Here is a 19,530-nt window from a genome sequence, read left to right as displayed (position 1 = left end):
TCAGCTTTTTGTGGAGTCTGAAGTTTACATTAGTTTTAACGGACAAAATGTCAAATTGTGAATACTAAATCAGGGTTAATACCCTAGGAAGGTTCAGCCTAAACCCGAGACACTTGCTTTAGTGTAAGCAATGTTGAGTGAGCTTGACCGATCGCTCTGAACTGTAGAGACAAAAGGAATTTGATGAAGAGAAATCTGAACTGTTAAAGGGAGATCATTCATCTTTACAAACTATTGGCTATAATTAAGTTGCACTAGGTTCCTTTTTCTTAAAAAGAAATTTTTGTTTTGTTTTGTTGTTGTCATTTAACAAGTCAAGATAAACTGGGGAGGTAAGAGATGTTCAGGGTGAGTTATGAGTGGAGTAGGCCAGGCAGGAGTTTAGATGGCCTGAGTATGCATAAAAATTCCGAATTCCCCATTGTACATTCCTTAGGAAATCTTTGCCCTTTCGGTAGCAACAAGAAGTTAGAGCTTGGATAAAATTGATCTGTGATGCCTTTTGACTAAAACGTGTGTCAAAGTGGCCATCACATTTCTAAACCCTATGCCAATTTTTCTTGAGTGGTTTCTCTGCTGTTAGCAAAATACGTGATGCTGACTAAACACATTCTCTCTCTCGGAATCAACTGTTTGTTAAACCAAGAAAATTCTTTTTATTCCAAATAAAAAATTTACTTCATCAGAAAGAGGGACGTCTTTATTTTTTTTTCTCAAAGCACACCTAATAATTTCAGAATTCAGAGTAAGGTGATTCTTATCACCACCACGTGAGAGTGTAATTCTGATAAGAACTTCAAGTCGTATTTCTCTTCTCTGAAAATTTTATGACAGTATTTCTTTTCACATGAAGACTTTCATGAAAATCTCTGATTAAAAATATGGGAAAGGCACTCGGGATTGTGATTTTTCTAAAAATGCTGAGGTCTGCTATTTTTTGGAATATATGTGAACAGAGCTGTGTATGGCTGCCTAGGCTGTGTACTGCACAACTCCAAGGGACACCGTTTAGAGAGACCACAAAGTAAGGGGTGTTGCCTGGGACAGCACAGTGCAGTGGCCCTGACGGAAATGGTACACGGAGAAGGAGAAGAACAGCTGCCACCAGAAAATAAGGACAAAGGGGGCAAGTCATAAAGATGGATGGGCCAACTTGTACCCAAATGGCAAAATCTGGACAAGTCGAGCATCAAAATAAACAAGGACAGGAAGATATTTTGACCCCCTGCATGAAGTAAGAATCCGTAACTCCATGCTGATAATAACAGGTAAGTAAGGGCACAGTGGGAGGGAGGGACAGCTCTTCCTTACAGTAGAATGACAACACACGGAAGAAGGAATGATGGAGTTATGTTAGAAATGCACTATTTTACCACCTTCAAAGTAAAAATTGAATCAGACAGGTATCATCAACAACTGCTCAATAAAACGGGGTAGGGAGTTAGAGAAGGAACAGGATACCCACAGAATCTCAAAGAATCTTCTTTCAAACTTCCCAGTAACACAAAGCACATGCTAATTATACAGCAGAGAAATCAGACGTCTTAACCAAGTGATCAAAATCAAGGTCACCAGTAAGGGACAGAGGGACACCTGTGTCTCCAGGTGTGATCTCACCGAGGAGGACACAACCAGCCCAAAGTGCATAATCTCAGTCTAATCATGAAGAGACTGTGGAACCCAAAGTGAGGGTTATTCTAAAAAGCAACTTGCCTACATGCTTCTAGATTGTCAAGAAACACGAGAAAGGCTGAGGAACGGTCCCAGATTAAATAAGGAGACTAAAGGGACATGATAGGAAAAACCAGTAAGTGGTCTCAGACTAGATGCTGTCCTGGAGGGAAAAGAATATTATTGGGACAAATGACAAAACTGGAACGTGCACTGCAGATTAAATCAAAGTATTAAATGTCCTGAATTTGCTGACAGTACTGTGGTTACATAAGAGGATATCCTTGTTTTTAGGAACCATATAATAAAGTACAAGGGGGATGCGTGTGGTCTGCTCCAAAGATTTGGGATAAATAAATAAATAATATGGGTGTGTGTGTGGGTGTGTGCCTGCATGTAGAGAAAGAGATGGAGGAAAAGAATACAACAAACATGGCAAAATAATGGTCCAAATTGGGTAAATAATATAAAGGAATATATCATACTATTGCAGCCTCAAAATAAGTTTAAAACAACAACAACAACAAAAAGTAGCCAAAACAGCTCTGAGGGGTGTCAGTCTGCTTTAATGAGCATTCAACTCAAAGTAATTCAACTTGTAATCTGCACTTCAAAACAAAGAGTTAAATCTTCAGAAACATTGTGCTGTGATAATCACCACCATTAACACCATGGAGCACTTGGGAAGTATTAATAGTAAGCATTTCCCACTTCACTCAGTGGTAAAGAATCTGCCTGCAATGCAGGACACTGGGGTATGATTACTGAGTTGGGAAGACCCCCTGAAGAAGGAAATGGCAACCCACTCCAGTATTCTTGCCTGGGAGAATCCTATGGACTGGGGAGCCTGCAGGGCTACAGTCCATGGGGTTGCAGAGTCAGACCCGACTGAGTGACTATACAAACAAGCACTCAGAAAGGTGCTTCACTTGCATCACCTCTTTTAATCTTCACAACCACCCAAAGAGAAAGGCACTCATTGTCTCCACTTTATAGATGAGGAAATTGAGATCCAGAGAGGTGGAGTAACTTGCCCAAATACACACAGTAAGTGGCAGAATCAGGAATCCAACTAGGCTGATTACAAAGCTGGTAGATTTTATTCCTACATCAAACGTATTTAATTAATTATTTTTCTCAAAGAATGAGTGATGACTCTCAATGTAAATGAAGTTATAACAAATTAGTGAAATATGCATGAATAAGTGTTTCTTTTACTAACGAAAATTAGAACCCTACTAAACCAGAGACATAAATGGTATTTTTAGCCTCCACTATTTACTTTATGCTCTCTTTCTTCCAAAGGCTGGACTTGGTCATAAATCCTTTGAAATAAAATATACCTGAGGATGTTCTTTGAAATGATTTTATCAAGTCTCATAAAACACTGGTTCCTTGCTATGGACTGAATGTTTACATTCTCCCAAAGTCAGATCCTGAAGGCTAAATCCCCAATGTGATGGAATTTGGAGGTGGGGTCTTTGGAGGGCAATTAGTCCTGAGGGTGGAGCCTTCATGAATGAGATTAGTGCCCTTGTAAGAAAAGACTCAGGAAAGCTGATTGTTTTCTCTCACTCTCGATCTCTCTCTTCTTTCTCTCTCTCTCTCTCTACCATATGAGGACACAGCAAGAAAATAACCATCTGAAAACCAGAAAGTGGGCTCTCACCAGACATCAGACTTACTGGCACTTTGATCTTGGACTTCTCAAGAAAGAAATTTCTGTTATTTACAATCCCACCAGTCTATGGAATTTTGTTACAGCAACTTGAACTAAGACAGTTCCATTTCAAATTTTTCTTCCTTTAATATGTTTTCTTTCTTTTCATGTAAAGTGGTGGAATCTTAGTGCTCATATTTCCTTTTAGTCTTTAACTTTACTTTAAAAATGAAAAAGTATCATTTGCAATATACTGCCTGGGGTTCCCAATTAAGTGCACTATCACTTTCCTTGCAGATAAACAGTAAGCTGTCCGCATACCATTTTTTATCCCAACGGAAGATGAATGTAAAAAATATATATATTTAGAACAACAAAACATTTGCAAGTATTTGCAGGTGTTTGGGGAAATCTCATCATCTGACACAGTGAATGCCCACTCCAGAACAAAGGATTTCCAACCTTGGCTGAATAACAAGAGGAGCTATTAAAAACCCTGATGCTCAGCCCACACTCAAAGCCAATTAAACAGAACCTTGGATGTGGAACTGGGCATCAGTCATTTTTAAAGCTTCCCAGGTGATTCCCAGATATGTAGCCAAGTTTGAGATCCCTGGATGGAACATCCACAGCCATAAAGAACTGTATCTTTTGTGTACAGATCCAAAGGACTCACAAAGGCCTTTTGAATTAGTCTCACTTGTTAAGGAGTGTACAGTCCAACTGGCAAGTGGAGATATGGGTACATGCAATGGCTCAGCAGGTAAAGAATCTGCATGCAAAGCAGGAGACACAGGAGACATGGGTTTGATTCCTGGGTCAGGAAGATCCCCTGGAGGAGGAAATGGCAATCCACACCCGTATTCTTGCCTGGAGAATCTGATGGACAGGGAAGCCAAGTGGGCCACAGTCCATGGGGTCACAAAGAGTGGACATGACCGAGTGCCTAAGCACAAGTACAAGGAAGAGGTAATGGAGTGAAACCTGAGGACGTGTGCCAAATGCATGTGATACAAGGTAAGCACATCAGGAGACAACATGGGGACAAGTTGGGGGAGCCAGCAGCCTCCTGATGCAACGACAGGCTCTGACGGAAGCACAGCTGAGGAAGGCAACTCTGGCCGGGGAGTGGTTACACGGAAAAGTACTCAGAATGTCCAGGACACAGGAAGGTGACTAGCCAGAGGGGAAGGCCCACTCTTCAGAGTGGAAAAGTTAAGTTTGGAGAAGTGGACTAGAATCAGAGCATGAGAGCTTTGAGCAGAAAGTTAGAGAGACTGGTGGTGTATGGGGTCTCTAAAGAAATCTGCACATCTGATCAAATGACAACATTCGTTTGGGACAAGCGATGTCACAGAGCTATTCACAAGGGTTTGGGGGAAAGACTAAAAGTCAATCTGCTAAAAGAACACAACAGATTAGGTAAATTTATTCATCTGAATCACAACCTTACATCTTCCTTCTTGGTTTTCCATGAAGTACAGGAACCATAATTTTGGTTCGGCTAAAACTAGCATGGAACTCACCTGTCGTGTGACCACTGGCAGGAGAGACCAGGCAGGTGGAGGCTCGCTCTCATTCTCTGTCCCTTTGCCTGGCTCCCAATATCACTCTTAACACTTTCTGTAGCTATATGTTCCTCCTTTTTCTATGAAGGCTACTCCCACAGCTGGGAAAGAGAATTCTAGGACAGAGTTTCAGGCAACAGAAATCTTTTCTTAAAATTTTTTCTGTAATAAGGATTTTGAGAAGTTTAGTGACCCCTAGGTCATATCCAGCAATAAAGACTCCTAGAAATAAAAAGGGGACCAAACCATTCTTACATCCCATAAATATTTACTGAACACATACCATTTACTGCTGTTCTAGGCAGTGGGAATACAGTGAAGCCCCTTTTCCAAACAGACAACTCTCTGGGCAATGCAGAGGTTTCGCTCAAAAACATAACAGCAGTCTAGGGCATCCTGCTACAGACTTTTGAAACATTAATGATACTAGAGAAAAAGAAAAAGATCCTTCACATAATGAATTATAAGGAACAGAAGGAAGTGTAGGATATATATATATATATATGCTTTTTAAAATGCTTTTTAAAAACTGCATGTATAAACTGCCACTATTGAAAATGCATTCAAGCTACTAGATGGATCCTAAATTCCTAGAACAGTGCTAGTACTTAGAAAGCCCTTAATAAATATTAGTTAAATGACATGGAAAGGAACTAGTTAAATAACAGTAAATTTAGTTAACATGTTAACTAAACTAGTTAAAAATTAGTTAAATAAATGCAACAGTGACATGTTACACTGAACAGAATTCCAAGTGAGGCAGGAAAGTAGCTATTATCCTGATTCAACTAAAGCAGTGAGGTCACCTCTGCTGTCTGTGTTCTAAATGCTCCTTTGCAGAAGGACATATGCAGGTATCTGACTTTTCAATACTTTTAAAACCAGACTATAATGCTAGTTTGTGCAATGGTATTTTGTAAAACCATGAAATCAAAGTCATTCACAAATTGTGCTCAGGTTAATTCAGAGATCCTTGTGCTCAGAGGCTGCCTACACATATGGACTGCCTTTCCAAAGAAGATCTTCAGAACATTTTTATTTTATGAATATCTGAGAAGAATTTGTGCTTAACGGGGAACTCTGCTCAATGTTATGTGGCAGCCTGGATAGGAGGGGAGTCTGGGGGAGAATGCACACATGTACATGTATGGCGGAGTCCCTTTGCAGTCCACCTGAAACTTTCACATTGTTAACTGACTATACTCCAGTACAAAATAAAAAGTTAAAAAAACGCACAAGATCATTAAAGAAAAAAAAAATTCATGCTTAACTACATGCATTAATTAGAAATTCCTATGACAAAATGAATCTGGTAACCAAAGTGTTTTGTTCTTCTTTGTCCAAGTCATTATATCCTCTAGTTTATAGACAACTCCTATTTTCTCACTGTGGAGAGAAAATTAGCATATTCAAGTACCCTTCCGTGGCCCTGTCCCTTGAGAGGAGCTTTACCTGCATAATGTACCGGAATCTCTATCTTTGGCCCAATGACATAGTGCCCCTCCTCCAAGCTGTGGGCGGTGATGGTGGTCCACTGACGGCACGAGTGGATCAGAAGGTAGTCATTGTCCCGCAGCCCTTCTACGCATTCTCCTGGAAAACAAATTTTATAAGAAACTTAGAATTAGCATCTGCTTACTCCATTCTCTGCAACACAATTTCATTAGTTGTAAGTTCACTAATGGAGAAGTTGACAGCTCATCCCAAGATGAGATAAAGTCCACTTTTGAATCAGCAATTTAAAAAAAGGCATTCCATGCCAAGTTGACAACTATACACAGGATTCCATAAAAATGTTTCCCATTATCTGCAAAGAGATTTTTAAATACCTCATTCTATCCTAGTGGTATTTCAACAATAATATAATAAAATAAAAATATACTGAGTGCCAACAATAGCCTGAGCACATCTAATTAAATGTTTTATATATATTATTTCAATGTAATAGAAGAACATTATGAGGCAGGTATTGTTCCTTCTTTATAGACAAGAAAAATGAAGGTTCAGAATGTTAAGTATAGGGGTTTCCCTGGCGGCTCAGTGGTAAAGAATCCACCTGCCATTGCATGGAAGACATGGGTTCAATTCCTGACCTGGGAAGATCCCACTTGCCTCAGAGCAACTGAACCCATGAGCCACAACTACTGAGCCTGGTCTCTAGAGGCTGGGAAGCCACAACAACTGCACCTTCGTGCTTCACCTACTGAAGTCCACCTGGCCTGGACCCCATGCTCCACAACAACAGAAGCCACCGCAGTGAGAAGCCCACACGCCACAACTACAGAGTAGCCCCAGCTCTCTGCAGCTAGAGAAAAGCCCATGCAGTAACGAAGACCGAGCTCAGACGTGATAAATAAATAAACAAAATTATTTTTAAAAACAGAAATGTATAGTCTAAGTGCACAGATTTAATAAGCAGAAAGGTGCGGATTCAAGCCTAGGTCAGATTCCAAAGCTTATGCTTTTTTTTTTTTCTTGGGTACACCATGGCTCATGGGACCCTAGTTCCCTAAACCAGGAGTGGAACTCAGGCCTTTGTCTGTAAAACCATAAAGTCCCAACCGCTGGACTGCCAGGGAATGTGCCCAGTACAGTACTAAAACATGTAAAGTTTGAAAGGAGATTATAAGCATTTAATCTCAAGTACTGTTTCAACAGAGAGAAATTTAGTTTTTTATTTTTGGTACTTATATTGTAGTGATTAAATTTCTCTCTGTTGAAACAGTACTTGAGATTAAATGCTTATAATCTCCTTTCAAACTTTACATGTTTTAGTACTGTACTGGTACAAAAACAGACACATAAATCAATGGAACAGAACAGAAAGCCTAGAAATAAACCCACACACTTATGGTTAATTAATCTACAACAAAGGAGGCAAGAATACACAATAGAGAAAAACACAGTCTCTATAGCAAGTGTTTCTGGGAAAATTGGCCAGTTCTATGTAAAGGAATAAAATTAAAACATTCTTCAACATCATATACAAAAATAAACGCAAAATGGATTAGAGACCTAATTGTAACACCATGTAACTCTCAAACTCTTAGAGAAGAAAACATTGGCAGAATCCTTTTTGATATAAGTTGCAGCAATATTTTATTGGATCTGCTTCCTAGACTAATGGAAATAAAAGCAAAAATAAACAGATGGAACCTAATCAAACTTAAGAACTTTTATACAGCAAAGGAAGCCAGAAAGAAAATGAAAAGACAACTTACAAAATGAGAGAAAATATTCACAATGTGATGGACAAGGGATTAACTTACAAAATATACAAACAGCTCACATAGTTCCATAACAAAAAAACAACCCAATTAAAAAATGGGCAGATCAAAATAGACGTTTCTCCAAAGAAGACATACAGATGGCCAACAGGCACAGGAAAGAATCAACATCACTATTCAGTTCAGTTCAGTCGCTCAGTTGTGTCTGACTCTTTGCTACCCCATTATTCACAGCATGCCAGGCTTCCCTGTCCATCACCAACTCCTGGAGCTCACTCAAACTCATGTCCATCGAGTCGGTGATACCATCCAGCCATCTCATCCTCTGCCGTCCCCTTCTCCTCCTTTCCACAATCCCTCCCAGCATCAGGGTCTTTTCCAATGAGTCAACTCTTCGCATGAGGTGGCCAAAGTATTGGAGTTTCAGCTTCAACATGAGTCCTTCCAATGAACACCCAGGACTGATCTCCTTTAGAATGGACTGGTTGGATCTCCTTGCAGTCCAAGGGACTCTCAAGAGTCTTCTCCAACACCACAGTTCAAAAGCATCAATTCTTCGGTGCTCAGCCTTCTTCACAGTCCAACTCTCACATCCATACATGACCACTGGAAAAACGATACGCTTGACTAGACGGACTTTTGTTGTCAAAGTAATATCTCTGCTTTTGAATATGCTATCTAGGTTGGTCATAATTTTCCTTCCAAGGTGAGGAAGCGTCTTTTAATTTCATGGCTACAATCACCATCTGAAGTGATTTTGGAGCCCCCCAAAATAAAGTCTGACACTGTTTCCACTGTTTCCCCATCTATTTCCCATGAAGTGATGGGACCGGATGCCATGATCTTAGTTTTCTGAATGTTGAGCTTTAAGCCAATTTTTTCACTCTCCTCTTTCACTTTCATCAAGAGGCTTTTTAGTTCTCTGCACTTTCTGCCATAAGGGTGGTGTCATCTGTATATCTGAGGTTATTGATATTTCTCCCGGCAATCTTGATTCCAGCTTGTGCTTCTTCCAGCCCAGCATTTCTCATGATATACTCTGCATATAAGTTAAATAAGCAGGGTGACAATATACAGCCTTGACGTACTCCTTTTCGTATTTGGAACCAGTCTGTTGTTCCATGAACAATTCTAACTGTTGCTTCCTGACCGGCATACAGGTTTCTCAAGACTCAGGTCAGGTGGTCTGGTATTCCCATCTCTTTCAGAATTTTCCACAGTTTATTGTGATCCACACAGTCAAAGGTTCTGGCATAGTTAATAAAGCAGAAATAGATGCTTTTCTGGAACTCTCTTGCTTTTTCCATGATCCAGAGGATATTGGCAATTTGATCTCTGGTTCCTCTGCCTTTTCTAAAACCAGCTTGAACATCTGGAAGTTCATGGTTCACATCCACTGGAGAAGGAAATGGCAAACCACTTCAGTATTCTTGCCTTGAGAACCCCATGAAGAGTATGAAAAGACAAAATGATAGGATACTGAAAGGGGAACTCCCCGGGTTGGTAGGTGCCCAATATGCTACTGGAGATCAGTGGAGAAATAACTCCAGAAAGAATGAAGGGATGGAGCCAGAGCAAAAACAATACCCAGTTGTCGATGTCACTGGTGATAGAAGCAAGGTCCGATGCTGTAAGGAGCAATATTGAATAGGAACCTGGAATGTTTGGTCCATGAATCAAGGCAAATTGGAAGTAGTCAGACAGGAGATGGCAAGAGTGAATGTCGACATTCTAGGAATCAGTGAACTGAAATGGACTGGAATGGGTGAATTTAACTCAGATGACCATTATATCTACTATTCTGTGGGCAAGAATCCCTTAGAAGAAATGGAGTAGCCAACATGGTCAACAAAAGAGCCCGAAATTCAGTACTTGGATGCAATCTCAAAAACGACAGAATGATCTCTGTTCTTTTCCAAGGTAAACCATTCAATATCACAGTAATCCAAGCCTATGCCCCAACCAGGAACTCTGAAGAAGCTGAAGTTGAATGGTTCTATGAAGACCTACAAGACGTTTTAGAACTAACACCCAAAAAAGATATCCTTTTCATTATAGGGGACTGGAATGCAAAAGTAGGAAGTCAAGAGATACCTGGAGTAACAGGCAAATTTTGCCGTGGAGTACAGAATGAAGCAGGGCAAAGGCTAATAGAGTTTTCCCAAGAGTACGCACTGGTCATAGCAAACACTCTCTCCCAACAAAACAAGAGAAGACTCTACACATGGACATCACAAGATGGTCAACACCGAAATCAGACTGATTATATTCTTTGCAGCCAAAGATTGAGAAGCTCTATACATTCAGCAAAAACAAGACCGGGAGCTGACTGTGGCTCAGATCATGAACTCCTTATTGCCAAATTCAGACTTAAATTGAAGAAAGTGGGGAAAACCACTAGACCATTCAGGTATGACCTAAATCAAATCCCTTATGATTATACAGTGGAAGTGAGAAATAGATTTTAGGGACTAGATCTGATAGACAGAGTGCCTGATGAACTATGGATGGAGGTTCGTGACACTGTACAGGAGACAGGGATCAAGACCATCCCCATAGAAAAGAAATGCACAAAAGCAAAATGGCTGTCTGAGGAGGCCTTACAAATAGCTGTGAAAAGAAGAGAAGTGAAAAGCAAAGGAGAAAAGGAAAGATATAAGCATCTGAATGCAGAGTTCCAAAGAACAGCAAGGAGAGATAAGAAAGCCTTCCTCAGTGATCAATGCAAAGAAACAGAGGAAAACAACAGAATGGGAAAGACTAGAGATCTCTTCCAGAAAATTAGAGATACCAAGGGAACATTTCATGCAAAGATGGGCTCGATAAAGGACAGAAATGGTATGGACCTAACAGAAGCAGAGATATTAAGAAGAGGTGTCAAGAATACACAGAAGAACTGTACAAAAAGCTTCACGACCAAGATAATCACGATGGTGTGATCACTGACCTAGAGCCAGACATCCTGGAATGTGAAGTCAAGTGGGCCTTAGAAAGCATCACTATGAACAAAGCTAGTGGAGGTCATGGAATTCCAGTTGAGCTATTTCACTAATTATTAGAGAAATACAAATCAAAACGCCAATGAAGGACTACTCACTTCACATCAATCAGAATAACCATCATCAAAAAGTCTACAAACAATAAATGCTGGAGAAGGTATGGAGAAAAGGGAACCCTCCTAAACTGTCGGGAATGTAAACTGTTACAGCCAGGATGGAGAACAGTCAAGAGGTTCCTTAAAGAACTAAAAACAGAGTTACCTTATGATCCAGCAATCCCATCCCTGGGCAAATATCAGGAAAAGACAAAGCTGTAATTTGAAAAGATACATGCACCCTAATGTTCACTGCAGCCCGATTTACAATAGCTAACATATGGAAGTAGCCTAAATGTCCACTGAGAGACGAAAGGATAAAGAAGATGTGGGATATGTATACAATGGAGTATTACTCAGCCATAAAAAAAGAATGAAATAATGCCTTTTGTAGCCATATGGATGGGCTTAGACATTATCATACTATGGAATAACTCAAAGAAAGACAAATATCATATGGTATCACTTTCGTTTGGAATCTAAAACTATGATACAAATGAACTTATTTCCAAAACAGAGACTCACAGGCATAGAAAACAAAATTATGTTTATCAAAGGGGAAAGGTGAGGGAGAAGGGTAAATTAAGAGTTCAGAATTAACAGATATACACTACTCAATATAAAAAAGAAAAACAGCACTGGGGGCTATATTCAAAATATCATAATAATCAATAATGGAAAAGAACCTGAAAAAGAATATAAATGTAACTGAATATATGTAACTTTTTCTGGAACTCTCTTGCTTTTTCAATGATCCAACAAATGTTGGAAATTTGATCTCTGGTTCCTCTCTGCCTTTTCTAAATCCAGCTTGAACATCTGGAAGTTCATGGTTCACGTACTGTTGAAGCCTGGCTTGGAGAATTTTGAGCATTACTTTGCTGGCATGTGAGATGAATGTGAAGAACTGACTCATTGGAAAAGACCCTGATAGTGGCAAAGATTGAAGGTGGGAGAAGGGGAGGACAGAGGATGAAATGGTTGGATGGCATCACCAACTCAATGGACATGAGTTTGAGTAAGCTCCTGGAGTTGGTGATGGACAGGGAAGCCTGGTATGCTCCACTCCATGGGGCTGCAAAAAGTCGGACACAACTGAGCAATTGAACTGAACTGAGAGCAATTGTGCAGTAGTTTGCACATTCTTTGGCATTGCCTTTCTTTGGGATTGAAATGAAAACTGACCTTTTCCAGTCCTGTGGCCACTGCTGAGTTTTCCAAATTTGCTGGCATATTGAATGCAGCACTTCCACAGCATCATCTTTTCTGATTTGAAATAGCTCAACTGGAATTCCATCACCTCCATTAGCTCTGTTTGTAGTGATGATTCTTAAAGCCCACTTGACTTCACATTCCAAAATGTCCGGCTCTACATGAGTGATCATACCACTGTGGTTATCTGGGTCATGAATATCTTTTTGTATAGTTCTTCTGTGTATTCTTGCCACTTGTTCTTATCTTCTGCTTCTGTTAGGTCCATACCATTTCTGTCCTTTATTGTGTCCATCTTTGCAAGAAATGTTCCCTTGGTATCTCTAATTTTCTTGAAGAGATCTCTAGGATTTCCCATTCTATTGTTTTCCTCTATTTCTTTGCACTGACCACTGAGGAAGGATTTATCTCTCCTTGCTATTCTTTGGAATTCTGCATGCAAATGGGAATACCTTTCCTTTTCTCCTTTACTTTTGGCTTCTCTTCCTTTCTCAGCTATTTGTAAGACTTCCTCAGACAACCATTTTGCCTTTTTGCATTTCTTTTTCTTGGGGATGGTCTTGATCACTGCCTCCTGTACAGTGTCACGAAACTCCATTCGTAGTTCTTCAGGCACTCTATCAGATCTAATCCCTTGAATCTATTTGTCACTTCCACTGTATAATTGTAAGAGATTTGATTTAGGTCATACCCAAATGGTCGAGTGGTCTTCCCTACTTTCTTCAATTTAAGTCTGAATTTGGCAATAAAGCACTCATGATCTGAGCCACAATCAGCTCCTGGTCTTGTTTTTGCTGACTGTATAGAGCTTCTCCATCTTTGGCTGCAAAGAATATAATCAATCTGATTTTGGTGTTGACCATCTTGTGATGTCCATGTGTAGAGTCTTCTCTTACATTGTTGGAAGAGGGTGTTTGCTATGACCAGTGCATTCTCTTGGCAAAACTCTGTTAGCCTTTGCCCTGCTTCATTCTGTACTCTACAGCAAAATTTGCCTATTACTCCAGGTGTTTCTTGACTTCCTACTTTTGCATTCCAGTCGCCTATAATGAAAAGGACATCTCTCTTGGGTGTTAGTTCTAAAAGGTCTTGTGTGTCTTCACAGAACTGTTCTACTTCAGCTTCTTCAGCATTAGTGGTTGGGGCATAGACTTGGATTACTGTGATACTGAATGGTTTTGCCTTGGAAACGAACAGAGATCATTCTGTCGTTTTTGAGATTGCACCCAAGTACTGAATTTTGGACTCTTTTGTTGACTGTGAGGACTACTCCATTTCTTCTAAGGGATTCTTGCCCACAGTAGTAGATATAATGGTCATCTGAGTTATATTCGTCCATTCCAGTACATTTTAGTTCATTGATTTCTAAAATGTCGATGTTCACACTTGCCATCTCCTGTTTGACCACTTCTAATTTACGTTGATTTATGGACCAAACATTCTGGGTTCCTATGCAATATTGCTCTTTACAGCATTGGACTTTACTTCCATCACCAGTTACATCCACAACTGGGCATTGTTTCGCTTTGGCTCCGTCTCTTCATTCTTTCTGGTGTTATTTCTACATTCAGAAAAACTCAACATTCAGAAAACTAAAATCATGGCATCTGGTACCATCACTTCATGGCAAATAGATGGGGAAAAAATGGAAACAGTGAGATTTTTTTCAGGGGGACTCCAAAATCACTGCAAATGGTGACTGTAGCCATGAAATTAAAAGGTGCTTTTTCCTTTGAAGAAAAGCTATGACCAACATAGACAGCATATTAAAAAGCAGAGACAATACTTTGCCAACAAAGGTCTATCTAGTCAAAGCTATGGTTTTTCCAATAGTCATGTATGGATGTGACAGGTGGACCATAAAGAAAGCTGAGCACTGAAGAATTGATGCTTTTGAACTGTGGTATTGGAGAAGACTCTTGAGAGTCCCTTGGACTGCAAGGAGATCAAACCAGTCAATCCTAAACAAATTCAGCCCTGCACTGGAAGGACTGATGCTGAAGCTGAAGCTCCAATACTTTGGCCACCTGATGCAAAGAACTGACTCATTGGAAAAGACCCTGATGCTGGGAAAGATTGAAGGCAGAAGGAGAAGGGGACAGCAGAGGATAAGATGGTTGGATGGCATCACTGACTAGATGGACATGAGTTTCAGTAAGCTTTGGGAGTTGGACAGGGAAGCCTGGCATGCTGCAGTCCATGGAGTTGCAAAGAGTCGGATATGACTTAGCAACTGAATTGAGTTGATACGTAACTGTAACTACAACTGAAAGTAACACAACACTGTAAATCAACTATACTTCAATAAAATAAAACAAAATTTTATGTTTTGCCAATTCTCTCTGGCCTCCCACTAAATTTCCCAATCAATTGAAAATAATGAAACTTTGTAACATACAATGAAATTTTTGATTTTAATATTTTCTAAAGTAACTTTTCAGCATTTGACCCAATAACTATTTCAAATGAGAAACCTATCCCCTGAAACTTAAAAAATGTTTTTTCCTAGATATTAAAATAATCCATCCCCAACTAACCCTGGTTTACAATTTTCCAATGGTCAGAAAAATGACCCAACAAAAACAATAGCAACCTGAAAAGACTAATTTCTTTATACAGAAAATAATATGCCTTCCTTATTTTTGACATTATATCAAGATGTCAAAATATATTAAATATATTTATATTTATATATCTGAATAAATGAATTATTATTGATTTCACTGTGTGTTCTGAAATGGCATTCATAGACTTTTCAAAAATTCTTAAAAGTGTCAGTATGTTTTCAGTAAATAAAGTAGAGGAAGCTGTAATGATCAACTCGGTTATCAGAGTCATAAATAGTGGGAGGATGGTGGTTCATAAAGCCACCACCAGGGACCACTGGTACTCATGAACCCTCTGCATCCCTCAAGCGTGAAAGAAAGCAGGAAAGAAAGATCTGGAATGGCTGCACCAAAGGAGAAATTAAGCAGCCTTCTAGGTGCTCCCCATTAGGAGGCAGGATGGTAGGAAGGGCATATACCCAGGAGGCAGGTGTTACAAGCTTGCACTTTAGGTACAGCAGACCTGGTCAAGCCCGAGCCCTGCCACCGCCACTGTATGGTCCTGGGCAGGAACCTCCTCTTTACTGTGAGATGGGGAAACAATGGTCCCTGCTTCACAGAGCAGCTGTGAAGACGTGTGGTGACAGTGATGGAAAGGTGCAGCACACGTCTGACCATGTTAGAAACAATCAGTAAAGGTCAGCTATTAATTATATTGGAAGCTTTTTCTCCCTAAAACTCAGTCCTCACATAAACATTGTAATTTAGGGCCTATGAATCTTCCCCAGGTGAGGAAACGACCTTTAGAGCAGTCAAGAAGCTTGTCCTTTTCTCGTAAGTGGCAGAAAACTCACTCCATGGTCCCACTCTCTACTCTGCTCTTCCAATACCACAGTCCTTTGCCTTTAAAAACCACCAATGACAACCCAAGAAACAGGGAGACCCTGACCTTCGGCCTCAAGTCTCACTCCTTGACTCAACCTGTGAGACAGGCTCTACTCCGGAGTGCTTGAGATGCAGAAGCAAACAAAACAAATGGCCCTGCCCTAAGGATGCTCAGGAATCCAACAGGAAGGCGACAGACAGGACCATTAACGCAAATGAATGATTAAATTATGAATTACAAAGTGAAAGGCACCATGGGAAAAGGGTAAGAGATCAGGAACATACAAGAAAGAAGAGTCACTTGCAAGTTTGTCATTTTGAGATATTTCTCATTTATTTACCCAACAGCATGTATTTATTTTGCCTTTTTAAAAAAACAGCTGGAGAGGCAGCCTTGCAAGCATGACTGAGGGGATGAAAAAGCTTGAGGAAAGTGTAAAAAGTACATTATTCTTTAGTCAGTAAGAAAAAAAAAAAAAACAAAACAGAGGCCGTTTGAAATTCCAGGGAAGACAAAAAACCTAGATAAGAAAGCTTTGTCCAAACATGATGAAAATAATAAAGAGGTAGGATTTTAAGCAAAAATCCCAAAACAACGACACTAAAAAACAAACCACCCCCTGACCTGATTTACGGAGTTATAAATGATATTCAAAGAACTGTACATATTTAATGTGTACAATATGATGACCAACAAACACTTGAGAATTTTTTATGCACAAAGCAACTGGGGAGCTGGGGAGTGAGCAAAAATATAAAGAAGACCTTGCCCCTCATTCTCCTGGGTGAGATACGTTCTCGTAATTTCAAGTAAGGCAGGATGGGATGAACACTATTGCAAGAGGAATAAGATACTGAGAGTGGAGGTGGGGACTTTAGCAGAGAGGATCAACAAAATGCTAACGGGGAATATACAGCATTTGGGTTGATTCTTCTGTGATGGATGAGTTGGGCTTAAATGAGGGCGGAATAGGGAGCCACTGAAGAGTTTTGGATTGTCAAAATTCTGCTTTAGGAAAATTAATGTGGTGGTACTATAAAAAAATGGGCTTCCCTGATGGCTCAGTGGTAAAGAATCCGCCTACCAGTTCAGGAGACGTGGGTTCTATCCCTGGGTTGGGAAGATCCCCGGAGAAGGAAATGGCAACCCACTCCAGTATTCTCGCCTGGGAAATCCCATGGACAGAAGAGCCTGGTGGGGCTACAGTCCATGGAGTCGCAAAAGAGGCGGACCCTACTTAGCAACTAAACAACAACTATGTATAAAAGATCGATGAGGGAGGAGAAACCAGAGCCATGGGGTGTGTGCAGGAAACTCAGAAGGAAAACACAGTGCCATTCAGGGAAAAGAGAAAATGTCATTTTCTGCAACTAAATTGTTGTATCATAAAAACGGTTTTAATTTTATTCCACAGTGGGCTCTAAAGAGGCAGCCAAGAAGCAACTGCAGTGAAGTTAGTCAGAAAATTTAACGTGAAATTCTCCCGCTTGTTGATGCAGTAAACACTCTATCAAGAGGATTCAGAATGATTGCTGAAGCCATAAAGTGGTAAGAAACCAATGCCTATTTTTCAGCTTATGTCTTTTTCATTTTTTAAAACAACTGAACCAAGTGCCTGCTTGAGGCAAAATAAGTCTCACAAAAATTGTCTAGAAAAAAAAAGCTTAATATAATCACTTAAAATATCCTCGGGCAGGTCACTAATAGAGACACTATTTAAATGAATTCATGAAGTAAACATTTTTTGGTGCTATAATTATCCTGTTGCTTAAGTACTATGTATAACATGCTAAAACTTACATATTTAGCTCAAAGATGTAGTAAAAAGAACTCTCAAAGAACTGTGTGTTAAATTCCAAAATACGTTAGTGCCATCCTGAAATTTCCCCACATCTGGATATACTTATAAATATTTGACTGGTTTGACCTTGATTCTCAAGTCTCACAACCTGTTAAAATCATTTCTCATGTTAGGGGAACATAAATCTATGAATTCTTTAAAGTCAGTCCACTTAAAAAAAACCAATCTCAAAATTTAAAATAAATATTTATAATCTGGACGTACACAAACTGTGTTCCTTTATCTGTTTGACCAACATAATCTCCTGATTCACCTTTCTGATGTCTCCGTCTTACCTGCTCCTAGTTTTCTCCCCTTTACATCCATCTATATTAATTGTAATTATAGGAGTTAATCAAGGTTCCCGAATGGCTTCCCAGGTGGTACTAGTGGTAAAGAATCTGCTTGGTAATGCAGATTCACAAGAGACACGGGTTCAATCCCTGGGTCAGGGAGATCCCCTGGAGAAGGGCATGGGAACCCCTCCATTCTTTCCTGGAGAATCCCATGGACAGAGGAGCCTCACGTGGTCCACGGGGCCGTGAAGAGTTGGACACGACTGAATGACTGAAACACACACAATCGAAGTTCCACCCTTAGCCTGTTCACCTTTTCTCTCTCCTTTACAATCGTATACATCTCTCAATGGTCCCATTAGTTATGGACAACTCTCGAATCCACGCTACTGGTCACTAACTTCTCTTCTGAGCTCAGAGTCCAGACTTTACCTTCTGCATACTTCTGCCATGCTATTCGTTCAGGCATCACACATTTATTCAATACTTATCCAGGACCAGCTATGTTTTAGGACCTAGAGATACGGCAGTGAACCAAGTACCTGCTCTCATAGATCTAACCTCTTGACTGGGCTTTCAATCCTCTATTCTTCACTTTTTCAATTTATTGAAATATTGCTGCAGACGACACTTTCGAAAGAACACAGCACTGCTCATCTTCTTCTTCGACTCCCATCTGCCTTCAGAGGTTCCCAGCCACAAGGAGGCCTTAATTCCATGGCCCAGTACTCAAGGCTCCCATGATCTAGTTCTGAAGAGTCTCTCGCCTTACGTTCCCCACATCATATACTGGAGCGCAAAAAACAGTTCTCTGGGCCACATACACATGGCACTTTCATACATCTGGGCCCTCTTCTCACTTTCTTTCATTTTCCTGCAATGAAATGCCTTATATTTGAATTTATCTCCCAATCCCTATTTACTCATGACTCATCTTACTGGCTCTTGATAGACCAGCTCCAAGAATGTTTTCCTGCTTTGAATATCAGTATTTTTCACTTAAACTGTACTAATTTTGTAACTTTTTTGCTTATCATCTATCCTAATTTATAAATTTTAGAACTATGAGCACAAGAAATTTAGATTGACTGTTTAGTGTTCATATATATTTAAGTGACATAATAAAAAATTAACACTATGAAAATTACAAGCATTTCTTCCCTTCTAAAACCAGTCTTTACATTTATCAAGTTTGAGAACTGTGAAAGTGTTAGTCACTCAGTTGTGTCTGACTCTTTGTGACCCATGGACTGCAGACTGCCAGGCTCCTCTACCCATGGGATTCTCCAGGCAAAAGTACTGGAGTGGGTTGCCATTCCCTTCTTCAGGGGATCTTCCCGACCCAGGGATCAAACCCACGTCTCCCATATTGCAGGCAGATTCTTTACTGTCTGAGCCACCAGGGAAACCCCTTGAGAACCATGGGGATAAGGAACAGACATTCAAGACCATACATGCTGTTGGATGCTGCTGCTGCTACTGCTAAGTCTCATCAGTCGTGTCAGACTCTGTGCGACCCCATAGATGGCA

The 19,530-nt window shown here is 40.1% G+C and overlaps 1 protein-coding gene across 6 annotated transcripts in view; it reads right to left on the bottom strand.

The window, feature by feature from the left end:
• GAREM1 (GRB2 associated regulator of MAPK1 subtype 1) overlaps nucleotides 1-19,530 on the bottom strand; it is a 233,735-nt gene that overhangs the window by 146,371 nt on the left and 67,834 nt on the right. For all 6 annotated transcript variants that reach the window (XM_086372852.1, XM_086372853.1, XM_086372854.1 and 3 more), the window contains exon 2: nucleotides 6,352-6,492. In XM_086372852.1, the coding sequence (XP_086228978.1) occupies nucleotides 6,352-6,492 (141 nt within the window). The remainder of the gene's footprint in view (nucleotides 1-6,351; nucleotides 6,493-19,530) is intronic.

Source organism: Bos grunniens, chromosome 24 (assembly GCF_055505025.1).
Source record: "Bos grunniens cultivar Pamir isolate PY7600 chromosome 24, Bosgru_T2T1.0, whole genome shotgun sequence".
NCBI lineage: Eukaryota > Metazoa > Chordata > Mammalia > Artiodactyla > Bovidae > Bos > Bos grunniens.
The sequence above is the reverse complement of the archived record's forward strand: the minus strand, read 5'-3'. Positions and strand labels throughout refer to the sequence as shown.